This window comes from Cryptomeria japonica, chromosome 6, assembly GCF_030272615.1.
Source record: "Cryptomeria japonica chromosome 6, Sugi_1.0, whole genome shotgun sequence".
In the NCBI taxonomy this organism is placed as follows: Eukaryota; Viridiplantae; Streptophyta; class Pinopsida; order Cupressales; family Cupressaceae; genus Cryptomeria; species Cryptomeria japonica.
Genome location: NC_081410.1, coordinates 78,569,560 through 78,582,990, shown reverse-complemented (window position 1 = coordinate 78,582,990; position 13,431 = coordinate 78,569,560). Strand labels below are relative to the sequence as shown.

At 37.5% G+C, this 13,431-nt stretch overlaps 1 protein-coding gene across 3 annotated transcripts in view; it reads right to left on the bottom strand.

Moving 5' to 3' along the window:
• Nucleotides 1-6,939: 6,939 nt before the first annotated feature.
• The window catches only part of LOC131072872 (asparagine synthetase [glutamine-hydrolyzing] 3), a 76,019-nt gene continuing 69,527 nt past the window's right edge, over nt 6,940-13,431 (bottom strand). For all 3 annotated transcript variants that reach the window (XM_058009164.1, XM_058009162.2, XM_058009163.2), the window contains exons 14-16: nt 8,716-8,802; nt 7,979-8,086; nt 6,940-7,678 (exon numbers count right to left, since the gene is read on the bottom strand). In XM_058009164.1, coding sequence (XP_057865147.1) covers nt 7,430-7,678; nt 7,979-8,086; nt 8,716-8,802 — 444 coding nt within the window. In that variant the 3' untranslated portion in view covers nt 6,940-7,429. The remainder of the gene's footprint in view (nt 7,679-7,978; nt 8,087-8,715; nt 8,803-13,431) is intronic.

Genomic DNA, 13,431 nt, shown 5'->3' with positions numbered 1-13,431 from the left:
AATTCCTCGAGGAAAACATTATTACAAGATTTGGGTGTCCTTATGCATTGGTTTGCGACAATGGCTCAGCCTTCACATCATTGAGATTTTCAAATTGGGCTTTTGAGTACGGTATAACCCTTAAATTTTCATCTAATTATTACCCTCAGGGTAATGGGTTAGCTGAGTCAACAAATAAAAACCTACTCAGTGTGATCAAGAAATTATTGGAGAGAAGTCCCAGAGAATGGCATACCCAACTGAGATTTGCCCTTTGGGCAGATCAGATCAGGACCAAGAACGCATTAGGGATTTCGCCTTACTTCCTAGTTTACGGTCAAGACCCGGTATTCCCTATGCAACTTAAGATCCTGACCTTGAGATTTATCCAAGAATACATGGAAGACACCGACGTTGTCCAAGCCCGATTAACGCAACTATTGAATCTTGAGGAAAAGAGGGATCAAGCACTAGAAAATTTTGCAAAGCATCAGGGAGTTGTTAAAAGATGGTTCGATTGAAAAGCTAGAACCAAGGCGTTCCGGATCTCAAATATTGTCTTGTACTGGGATAAAGCACACGAAAAAAAGGGGGAGCATGATAAATTTGATAGACTATGGAAAGGCCCTTATCAAATCTCTGAGATTCTAGGAGAAAATGTGTTCAAACTGAAGACCTTAACTGGAGAAGACGTCCCATTGCCTGTCAATGGGAGGTTAATTAAAGCATTACTTCCAATCCTAAAGTTCAGGAGGTTTGCCTTTGTACATAGTTAGTCTAGTTTCCTTCGTTTTGATTTTGTTTGGTTTGGTTTGTTTTGGGTTTGTCCTTCGTTTTGTTTTTGGGTCTTAGTTTGGGTGGTTTTGGTGTCTTAGGTTAGGTTGGTTGGTTTGTTTTGAGGGGTATCCATTTGAAAATGGGCGATTTTGTGATGAAGCACTCTGACCCCCCGCTAGATTGTTTGTCTCATTTGGACAAATATGAAGTCTTTTAGAAGCACAAAGAAGTTTTTCTTGATAAAATTTTGAGTCTGGCCGTATTTGCAATGGAGTAAGATTGGCTTATTGGACTCGGATATTATTGTCCCTCGGTTATTATATCTTTTCACACTTATAATCTCCAAGTCGTTATGGTTTTCAGGCAAAGTTGTGATTGGTGAAAAATCTAAAATCTGACTTCAGCGCCACCACAATCCTCAAACCCTAGTAAGCTTCACTGCTTACGAGCCAAAGGAATTGACGGAATGAAAAAGCAATATGAAAAAAGGAAAAAGTGAGAAAATGAAAGAGAAAAATCCAAAAAAAAGAAAAAAAAAAGAGCTGAAAATGAAATATCAAAATTGGCTAACGGGAATATACGGATAACTCCATTAGGGCTATGGACGCCTGGCTGGCAATGGAGCAATGTTCCTGAGCTTGCGGCGATAACCTCGTCGGGACTATGGACGTCTGACTGGCAGCGAGGCTCTATCTAGGATGCTTTTGAGGTTCAGATAAACTACGTAGCTAGTCACAGGGGAACCTGGAGATCATGATTGTCTTGTTGAGGGGAATTAACTCATTGCACACACATGGATAACTATGGACTTAAAACTTTGTCTCGGTATGAAAATCTCTTCTTGTAAGTACTGTTTAACTCCTTGTTTTATTGAGGGAGATTTTCTGAGTTTTCTTTAAGATGGATTGATTCTCAAATGTTCGCGAACATTCTCAGTGGTGTCGCCAGATGTTGTGACCATTTCACACATCGCCCCATTAGAATGGGGACCCCCTCTTTTTTCTTTGGGTTTTGTTTTCCTTTTGCTTGTTTTTCTCTCTGCTTTTTAGGGTTTTGAGTGAGTGAGTGGTTTGCCTGGGCTGGCTAGATTAGGGCTAATCTTACAAGCTCATTTTAGGGTTTCTTTCAAGCGGAGTCTAGCCTAATTTTGGGGAGTTGTTAGTCGTCTGCCTGAAGCCTCAAATTTGCCATAATGAAGCATGCCTTTCAGGAGAGTCAAGTTGGTTTGATCAAGGAGCAGGTCAAGCGGAGTCTAGCCTAATTTTGGGGAGTTGTTAGTCGTCTGCCTGAAGCCTCAAATTTGCCATAATGAAGCATGCCTTTCAGGAGAGTCAAGTTGGTTTGATCAAGGAGCAGGGTGAATAGTTCTCAGGTCAGGTCTAGATTGAGAGAAGATTTTCTTGTCAGGATCTTGTCTGTTTCTAGGTCTGAGTCAGTTGAGAAGAGTTGGTGGAGAAAGGGAATTGATTTGATCAAGTTTGATGGAGAATGAAGTGAACCAAGGTAAAATCTAGCCTAAGATGCCAATTTCGCTCCTGACCCTTCCAAAGGGTCCAGGGCGAAAAACTCAAAATCCCCTATTTTGCCTTGCAAGAACAAACCAAGCTTGGGTGGAGTGAATCAAGAAGACCATTGCCTAGCCTTGAGGGGTGGATTGAAGACAAGATGATGGAGGAGTAAGCCCAAGCAAGAAAAATTCGCTCCTGACCCTTCCAGAGGGTCCAGGGCGAAAAACCCTAAAGTCACCTTTTTCTTCAAGATTTGAGTGAGACTAGGCCTGGATTACAATGAAAGAACCTATTTGGAATGCCTTGAAGAAATTTAGACCTTCAAAAAATGAGAATTTTGAGCTCAGGAGAGAATTTCGCTCCTAACCCTTCCAAAGGGTCCAGAGCGAAATTCCCAAAAATGCAGTATTGCCTTCAAAGTTTTGATGAGCCAACTCAGTGATGGAGATAAATATACCCTGGAGATTGCCTTGAAAGAGGTTAATGATCAAGCTAAGGTGAATTTTGGCCTAAAATGTAAAAATCGCTCATAACCCTTCCAGAGAGTCCAGGGTGAAATTCACATTTTCACCTAATTTCCTCATGTGAAATACTAAAAATTGAAATGCAAGACTTTGATTAGGTCAAAACAAACGTGAACTCGCCTTCCGGGAGATTTTGGAGTGAAGGGAATGAGGTATTCAAGACCTAACTGGAAAAATCGCTCCTGACCCTTCTAAAGGGTCTAGGGCGAAATCATCAAAAAACCTATCATTCGACCTCGTTTGATTAAGTCTATGGCAAATTGCAAGATTGTGAAGACAAAGTCATGGAAATCTGCAAAAATAAGTCGGGAAGTTTTTAACTCATGAAGTGAGTAAGTCTAGATGAGAGGTTCAAACAAGTCTTGAAATAATCTAGACCTTCATCACTTTGGACATTTCAATGCCTAAGGGAGAAAGGTAACTTCATTAAGCCTCAATCAAAACTTAATATTCCCAAATTTTCTCTAAATTTGCCAAATTCAAGAAGTTAAATGAAATTCGCATAAATTAAGGCATTTGCAATTGAATCAATTAGTTTTGAGCCTTAAAACAAATGAGAAAGAACACCTTTCAAGCCTTAAAATTAATTTTAAAATTAAAAAGATAAAAGTGAGCACTCAAATTCATTTATTTGCTTCTACAAGCAAGTCAGCCCCCTTTTAAAAGGAATTTTATCTTATTTTATTGCTAAAAACCTAGGTCGGCCTCATGGCTAATTAGGGTGAGCGCCCTATATAAGAGAGGAGCATGGTAGCATTTTCAAATCATTCATCCATTATTCTTCTCATGCGAATTTTGAGGAGCAGATTGGAGGAGCGAAATCTAGCAGATTGGAGGCGAATTTCGTACTAATTTGGAGGCTAAATTCCAAAATTTGCTAAGTCTTTGGAGGCTAGTGGAAGGCGAAGTTCTTTTGAAGGCTAATTGAGGCGTAATTCATCCAAAAGAAGACCACAATTCAATCTTTATCCAGCAACTTTTGATCTTCTTCCTTCCATTTTCTAAGGTCCATAGTTAAGCATTCAAGAAGAGGTATGAAGAATCAAATTGTTTGAAGTTCTTATTCAAGACTTATTTTGATTTCATAGCAATCTTTTAAAGTCTAAGTCTTGAAAAATCTAATTTCCATTCATAATTAATTTGAGAATTTATAATTATTGATTTATCATGTCATTTTCAAATTAATGTCCAAATTATCCTCTTGAAAGGTCTTAGATCCTATGCTTCAAGATATTATGCTCAAGGACTAATTTTAAGTTTTTGTGTAGGCATCAAATGACGACCCCCAAAGCCGGAGGATCAATTACTTGGCAGACTCACATCAAAGAAGATCAAGCCAGATCAAGGACGATCTCCTCTAGCCCAGCATCATCAAGGATGGCCTTCTCTAGTCCAACATCATTAAGGACGACCTTCTCCATCTATCTTCCAGTCCAGCATTTGAAGGAATGCATCACCAAATTGAGCATTATCCAAGTGTTAGACAAGGTGGCATCCCAGTCATCACTCCTCCATTCGGGTTGGTCCACCTCAGCATGTCCAGATTCAATGTACCTGGCTCATTAAAGATGGCACAAACTTCAATGTACCTACCCTGGCTATCCATTGGTCGAATATTCCAGAGAAGACGTGTCCAAATAATGCAATTATTTCATTGGTCAGAATTAAGTTTGTTGTAACAAACCATAATTAGGGTTTCATTGTGAAATCTTGGTCATTGATCTTGAATTGATCCAAGTCGTTCATTGTATTTGAGGATGCTATATATGCCCTCACTCATTTCATTTTAAGGGGTTAGAAAAGTTAGAAGAGAGAGAGAGCTTAGAGTAAAGAAAGTTAAGAGAGTTAGAGAGAAATAAGTTGTTGTAGCAAGATTGAATAGTGAAGAAAGGATTTTGAACAATTGTTGTCCATTTGGCTATGAGATCAATAAAATATTGAAGTTATGGTGTTTTATTGCAACACTTGTGGCTATCTTCATGATTGTTTATCTTCTTGAATCACTCTCATTTGAAATAGCATTTAAATTTTAAGTTTGAAGGACGAATTGTTGTGCTTGATCTTTGATAAGATTCACATTCCAAACCACTAGCTTCTTACTAATTGTGAGGACACACCTTGTATGGTCAACTGGAAACATTAAGATTGATTAAAAATTCAATCATTATTGGAAGTATTGATATGTATCTCTATGATAGTATCTATATCCTTGATGATTTGAAAGTTATTTGAATCCCCTTAGAAGATCACATCAATTCTAGTAGAGTTGTAATTTCTTGGCGATACTGAAATTGGTAGAATCTTATCAAGTCTAGCCTTCATTGAGTCATTCTTAGGATTAGTTAAGTATCTCTTCCTTGAAACCCTTATCTTTTGATATTTTTTGAAAATCTGTTAGTGTTAGGAAAATCTTGTTCCTTCATTTAGAAGGAGAGTAACACGGACAAGCTTTCTCTGAAAGTACGTAAGGCCCCTTGAAAAAACAACATACACAACGACCACTGGTACTTATCCACACATAGAGATCCTGCAAAAAAGAACTTTGAAGTCATCCCAATTGATCATTTTCACGACATCTTCAGCATTCGGAGACTTTATTCAAGAGAGGATAAGATACCTCTGGGTATTTTATTCTGTGTTTGGTCGTGTACAAAATACACATCAACAGGTCCTCAACATAAAGGGCAAGTGATACGTTATTATTCACCCTCTCCTAATTTACAATGCCAAAAAGTCTTCAACATAAAGGGCAAGTGATCCATTATTACTCACCCCTCATCCTAATCCCCTTGCATCAAGGGTTAATAAATCCATTTGTCAAATATGTGCCCCATCATTGCACATGCCTCATCTATCATGTACCTAGAGGTCATAGTTTTGTTGAGTAAACCCCCCTTTATACTACATGAAATATGGATCAATTAGAGAAAAGAAGAGAAATTTAAGAACACAATGACTCCACCAAAAGGCTCAAAAAAATTTCAAGTAGCAAAACAAAATTTCAGATAAGTTGGGATAAAACTACCACAATTTTTCATCCATTATGATTAAATAGGTAAGAAGATTATTTAATGCATTATTCCAAGGAAATGTATCCCCTTTGCAAGTTTATTTTCTAAAATGGAGATGATCTGTTTAAAATAAAGTCTTTACAAAGGGAATTGATCAAGGCGATTTTAAGAAAATCATTTTCTTTTTTAATCGTGCAACAGGCTACTCCATGAGACAAACTATTGATCAGTTGGAGAACATACAAGTACAACTTACAAAGCATCTGGATATTCTAGTTATTCTCACAGTTACTCTTTATATGTTTTGTTTGTTCCCTAATTAATATTTTGAAATCTCAGCAGTTGTAAATTTCAACACAGCTTGCATTCTGTGTCATGACAATTATGTAAACACACATAATAAAAACAAGTGAATAGGAAATTATTTTTGTAATTGCTTGCTATATTGCGTTTCTAGCATAAGATTTGGAGGTCAGACATGAGGATCTGAATCAATATCCAAGTCCAGATAGTCATTGTGCAGAAGGCTAATCATGCCAAAGAAACTATGCAACCGAAAATGACAATAGAGCTGATAGATCTTAGGCATGGCATTGACAAAGAAAACAATTCATCCATATAAAGAAGATTTTATATTGTGATAACCTGATACGTATCTAGTGCAGTGGGCAGCAAATATGTCGAATTCTGCTCCAGAAAGGCACTAATCTTCAAAAATGAGGAATTGTGTTTATCTGCATTTTTGTTATACAGGCAATGCAAGGTACTCATCCCACCATAAATGATCCAAGTTCTTTTTTAAATGCTTGGACAAATTGCACAAGTTAATCAGTTTTAAACTATTGATGTCTTCAATTAGTCTAGCCATGGATGCGAATTGGAACCCATTTTCTTTTGGGACAGAAAATCTACACTTCCAACTTCTTCAATTATAGTTCATCATTTTTAGTCAATCGCGTTTAAAAAGAGGTTTCAAAATTATATCTCCTACCTGTGATTACTGGCAAGTTTCATGACCCACTTAATGCCGCCTCCAATGATTTCAATTGCTATTTATGCTTTAACGCCATTCAACTCATAAAATGTGAGCCGTGTTCCAAGATTGAGTATAAGTTTTTGAAACCGGAAACAAGAAGCTCATTCAATTACAAGACTACAAAGGCGAGCCTTTTAAACAGCTATAGTAATTCTATTACATCATGGTGATTCGAGTAGGTAAGAGATATTTATAGGCTCCATGGTGCTTGGCTTTCTACGGGTAAACAAGCTAAGGATAGCTGGCATATCCTCCTGTGATAAAAAAAAATTGTAACAGATCTTAAGCACAGAAGATATCTAGTGACAAACTACTTTTTTCAAGGAAAAAACCAGTATACTTAATTGTAACATCCGAACAAATTAACTAGAATTACATCAGCCAGGTATTCTCCAGAATATACGCCCAACAAAAACTTCATCGGTGGAACTGGCAGAGTAATTTTCAATGATAAAATCTAGAGAACGAATACAATATGAGAATATTCGCCTCTATTCAATTCAATGAATCTCAACATTCACTACAGGGAACATCACCTAGACAGGAAAAGTACCAAAGCTTGCAATAATGCATTCCAATTATTCGTTTGCATCTTTAACTCTCAACCGCAACTTCTACAACACCTTCCTGTAGTCTTTGCTTCTTATTTGGGGCATCTTCGGATACTTCCTCTGTGCCATTATTTGCATTAGCTGCAGTCTCTTCGTATGCAGCCACATGAACCCCTAAAGCGGCTCTTCCAGAAGGATCCGGATTTTTAGACCATGCAGCATCCCATTCCAAAGCTTTAGCGGTGCTGCATGCCACACTAGGCCCCCCTGGTACAGTCAAGCGTGCAGCATTCTGCAGAAACCGAAGGAAAAATACAATTCAAGCTTACTCTTGAAACATCTTAAAGCCCCTAGAAAACATTTAAGAACTCCCATCTTCTTGCAGTTGATAAAAAAAATCATACACCCTCATAAACCTAAAAATACTGGCAGTTGTTATTAACACCATTATTATAATTCAGAAAATCAGAGCATCTTGAAGTCAGCTATATCACACTTACTACTTCATAATAATTTAAACAAAGGGATGTCATATTCGAGGAAACACGCACGACTGTTTATGTACTCATATATATAAAAGAGCAAAGCTTGCCTGGGGAAAGAATCTTTCAAAAATCATCCTGTAATAGTATGCCTCTTTTGTGGCAGGTGTATTCTCAGGATAAATGTATTTTGCATTTGCCAGCATCATATCAGTAACCTGCCAGAATACAAGCCACTTCCAATCAGAAAGTACAAATGGAATTTAAATTTAAAGTTTCTGTATAAAATGTTTCGAGCAGCCATTCAAAAAATTCAGCTAAAGGGGATGTTCATAGTTTTCCAAAATTGTAAACACTAGCCTGAAAGTAAATATGCATAGATAATAGGAGTCAGGAAGTTGAAATTTGTTAGTTGGTGTAGCATTTTTTTAAAGACAGCTACAAGCCAATCAACATCACAAGTTTTGGATGCATATTTACAGGTAAACAATGCATATTTTCCACAACTAAGTCTTGCCACACAACTTGGACACTAACAGGCAGCAGTGTAAAAGGTGAAAGATATTGAGTAAAATATAGCAAAGCAACTTCAGGTTGAAAACATATTTCATTTTACCACAAATACTATTGAGAGTGAAATCCTTCACAAATATTTATGCACTAACAAAAATTGTCAAAAACTTGGGGATGCTTTGATATTTTCCAGCCAAAAACATTCCATACAAGAAAAATTCAGTTTCATGATGCTCATACCCTCAGATTAACAAATCAAAGCTTCAAATCCAATATAATAATAGAATAATGAAGAAACTAAATATTCTTTGACATTGAGGATCAATTAGCATACACGATTTGAAGCATGCGCTTTTACACCATCAATCCAACTGTAGCCAACCCCATCACTGAATTGTTCTTTCTGTCTGTACAAAATATGCTGCAACATGAGGAGAGAAGCATGTCGTTACAAATTGCTAGCAGCGAATAGGAAAATTAAGTTTTTGACAAATTAAAAATTAAATAGAACATATATGCCAATTCTTTGTCTTCAGCTTGCCGTTCTAAATTTAAATTTTCTACAACAATGTTACAGACTCACATAACAAACATGTTGTAAACCAAGTTACAGCATTATGTTGAAAATCACAGAGAAAAGCTTCAAACAAATATTAAAGAAATGCATAATAATGGGGAAAAAATGAGAAATAACAAAGGAACCAACTTAGCCATACTAGCTACCACCTTGGCAGTATAAGCAGCTACCCAAGAAGAGTAGAATGTCTGGTGCACAAAAACTTGGAAAATCAATACCAATGATAGATATAAAAATCAATCACATTAAGCTATTCCACTGCTTCCAACACCATGTTTAGATCTTGAAAGAAAAACAACATGCATCTTATGACAGCTAAGGTAATTCTCATCAAACTTGTCTTCTTTCTAAACAGTTTGCATCATACAGCAAAATTTTGCAGTTTTGAAGAAATTTTGGACTAATTCAAACATCAAATCCACCTCAACAAAGGACTACTTCAATATAATGCATAGTTTACAAGCTTGCCAAGTAATTTTGGATTTGTGCTCTCGGTGAGTATTCACCATGTGAACTCGTGGGGCATCTCCAGACAAAGGTTTTGGCAAGTTTTGGTGTCAGACTCACTGAAAAAACAGCATGCATCTTATAAAAGCTAAGGTAATTCTTATCAAACCCTTCTTCTTTCTAAGTAGTTTGCATCATACACCAAAATTCAGCAGTTTTGAAGAGTTTTGGGCTATGCTCCACGGGGATGCATCCCTGGGGCTGGTACCCACATACCCATACTGGAGACAGTACGGAGATGCAGGGACGTTTTTTTGCCGTACCCAACCCTTTTCTCATTTGCAGTGAAAAAAGGAAGCATTCTTTGCCTCTTTGCCTCATCCTTTCAAATGCCTTCTTCGAGTACAATGCAGGGTCTTCAAATTGATTTGAATCTAGCAGAAAACTAAATTAATACCTTAATTCTTTCCTGTGTATATTAACTCTTTTAGAGTTACTTTGCCGACAGATTTACCATTCGCTGTGCATAATCTGACATTTTGTATTTTAAATTGTTTGATTTTTCAAACTTTGATCTCATATGAAAAAATGTAATTGTAAATGCAGATCAGTTATGAATAGGCAAGGAAATCTAAATATTTCACTTCCCATACCCAACCATCATAAGGATTGGAGAGGATAATACAAAGGGTGCCCGAGGCCATCCACAACTAAGCCCAAGGGTGCAGAGCATCCAACCAAGACAACTCAACCCCTTGGCTAATTACTAATCCTTTGTTAACAAACATATGATCGTTGCCTTGTTATTTACTTATCCTGATTGCTGCATTTATTTCATTATTTGTGATCCATGCCTTTAATATCAGTCGCTGCCTTTAGTACATCTTTTGCTGATCATTATTATTCATATGTTCATTATTATTATTGTAAGTTAATCGCTATATAATAGATTATTGCTCGCTGTTCTCTGCTCTGATAATCGTTGCCTATTATTTGTTTTCTTCATGCCCTTAGATAATCGCACCTTACATTCTTAAATACACACCCTTAGTCTCATTCAAAGGGAGTCGTCCCTAAAGTAAGATAGATTTAATTTAATTTTAACACCAACAGGTTGGCTATCATGGATAATGTAAACTCAGTCAGCCTCCCTATGAATTAATCCAGGTCGGCCCTATATAGAATTGCGATTTTATTATCTATTTATTTTATCTTATTATCTATTTATTTTATTTTATTTTATTATTATATTTGGTCGGCCCTGCTTACCGGGGTTTTTATGGCTGCAACCCTATTAATATGGTTCAATTCTACTTATTGATGGGACATGACTGTCCGCCCTTCCCGAAATTGCTTGTCCTCAAGCAATGTCAGTTTAACCAAATCCTTTCAATGCGAGGAGATTTTGTAAACTTTAGATCCTTCATTTGCAAGAACTTATATATTAACGCTAAGGCAAGAACATATATATTAAGACGAGGATTAGAAGCATGACACACATCTATGACCTTAAATGCAATGTTCCTTTCTAAATAATTTCATCTCTTTTGGTTCACTCTAGTTATTCTCATATTCTAGATCAACCAAAAATAGAAATCGCGTGATAATAGGAACATGTTTACAGTAATCATAGATACTCATGGAGTAGACATGCTGGAAACACATCAGGTATTAATCAAACATGGAGCATACACATAAAAACACGAAGCATACACATGAATATTTGCAGACACGAGGCATACACGCAAATACATGTAATGTTAGATCCTTTCTCATTGACTAGAATGCATCCATTGATTTATCTTTACCCTGCAGGCTGGCAGGATCAAAGGCTCTGATACCAATTGTAATGTCCCCTTTTGGGAATTACCCTAAATTTTGCCCTAGAATCACAAATTTAATAAAAAAATAAAACCTAACATAGTTAGAATCATATTTTACCAATTAAATATCTTCATCAAGATAAAATCTGCGACAATGTTAGACAAGCACTGAAAGAGTAATTCATTAAGCAATTATTTCAACTAGGGTTAGATAGCATATATTCATAACTAGTCAAATCTAGGTGAACTACACAATATCTATAATGCATAATTGGAATTCAACCATAATAGGGCTTGGATGAGAAACACGATAGGGCCCTCGAAGCTGTCCCCATGCTAAGCCCAAGAGCGAATATACCATCCCTCTTAGCCCCATGTGGCAATCCACCTACCATATGAGGTGGTGTGCTTAATGGGTAAACTTGTAACTGTCCTCCCTATCCATGCTACCTTATCCACCCTTCTATGATTGAGACCCCTTTAATCCATTCGACAATCAACCATGGTAAAGGTTTGTAAGGAAACCACAATAGGGTGTCCCGAGCATCTTTCCCTTCTAAGCCCAAGGCCAAGATACACCTTTGCCCCCCTTAGCCCACATGTGGCAGACACGCCAGTAATGTTAGAAACACGATTATCGTTGCACCAAAAGATCAACCTATTAATGCCCAATACAACCGCAAGATTTAATGAATCCAAGGAGGCGGTTAAGCCATGTCGCAAACCCAAGAACTACGTTGCACAGCACAAGGAGAACAAGGGCGCACACCTTGCAACAATCCCCCCCCCCAAACAAGCGAGGGGTTTGAACCCATGACCTAGGCTCTGATACCACTTGTTAGAAACACGATTGTTGTTGCACCAAAAGATTTAATGAAATATTTAATGAATCTAGGGAGGCGATTAAGCCATGTCGCAAACCCGAGCAATGCACTACACAACACAAGGAAACCAAGGGCGCACACCTTGCAACAAGTCATTCACCATGAGATTGTGTACTTAGAAGAGGATCTCATCACAATTCACCCTCCTTGTATTCCCTTATTAACCTCATCATGATCGTTTGCAACAATTTGATGAATAGACTAGGAAATCTAAATATTTCACTTCCCATAACCAACCATCATCATGGGGATTGGACAAGATAACAAAAAGGGTGCTCAAGGCCATCCACAACTACGCCCAAGGGTGCAAAAAACCCAACCAAGACAACTCGACCCCTTGGCCTCATGAGAGGCGAGAACATCCAACCAAGACAATTCCATCCAACTCGAGGTGGTGTGCTTAGAGGGGACCCAATATCAATTCTCTCAAATGGATCTCCTTCCTTACCCACACATTAGTTCAAATTTTTAGACTAATTTTTTGTAACAAAATCGGGGTTTTCATGGAGGGTTTTCTGACTTTTTCCACAAAAAATCACAACGGTTGTTTTGTTTGTGGCTACGACCCGTTTTCTACATGTGTTTTTGTTTTACCGGGCAATGAAAGGATTTGGCTGCAATGCGAGGATTTTTGTGTTTTTTGGTATTTTGCATGATTTTTTGAAAAATCGTGGGTTCTTTTTCTGTCGGGGGGTTTTCTGATTTTTCCCACAAAAAATCGTGACTAGTGTTGCTTTTTTGGGGGCTTTCTAATTTTTTCCACAAAAAAAAATCATGATGGGTTTATTGCATGGTTTTGAGAAGCTAATCTTGGTGTCTCTAGATAAAGGGATGGATGGCTTTTGTTGCCCAATATCATGTTGGAAGGATTGTCATAGACAACTTGTGATAAACTTGGTCATATCCAAAAGTTCTACAGAACCGAGGAGGGTTTCATCAACAAGCTCATGTCATAGAGCGTTCTAAGGAGAAGGGGGCAGCCTTCTATGCACTCATGGCCAAAAGACCTGCAGATTAAGCCAAGTTTTCTGTAGGGTAGTGTTGATGGTGTTTTTACGCACTATACAACACAAAATAAAATATCAAGTATTCTATCCTCTCTTGAACAAAGACTCTCAAATGCTAAGATGCGTGATCAAGTGGGATGACTCCAAGGTTCTCGAATGTCAAGTCTTGACGTGCTCTTGGATAGACTCAGTTGTATATGATGTTATATTGCTGGTTTCACAAGGTGGACTTCCGTTGAAAGTTTGAATGCTCAAATGATGTTGGAACGTGGGATTAACTTGATTGAAAAAAAAGGAAAAGGGATAGGGTTG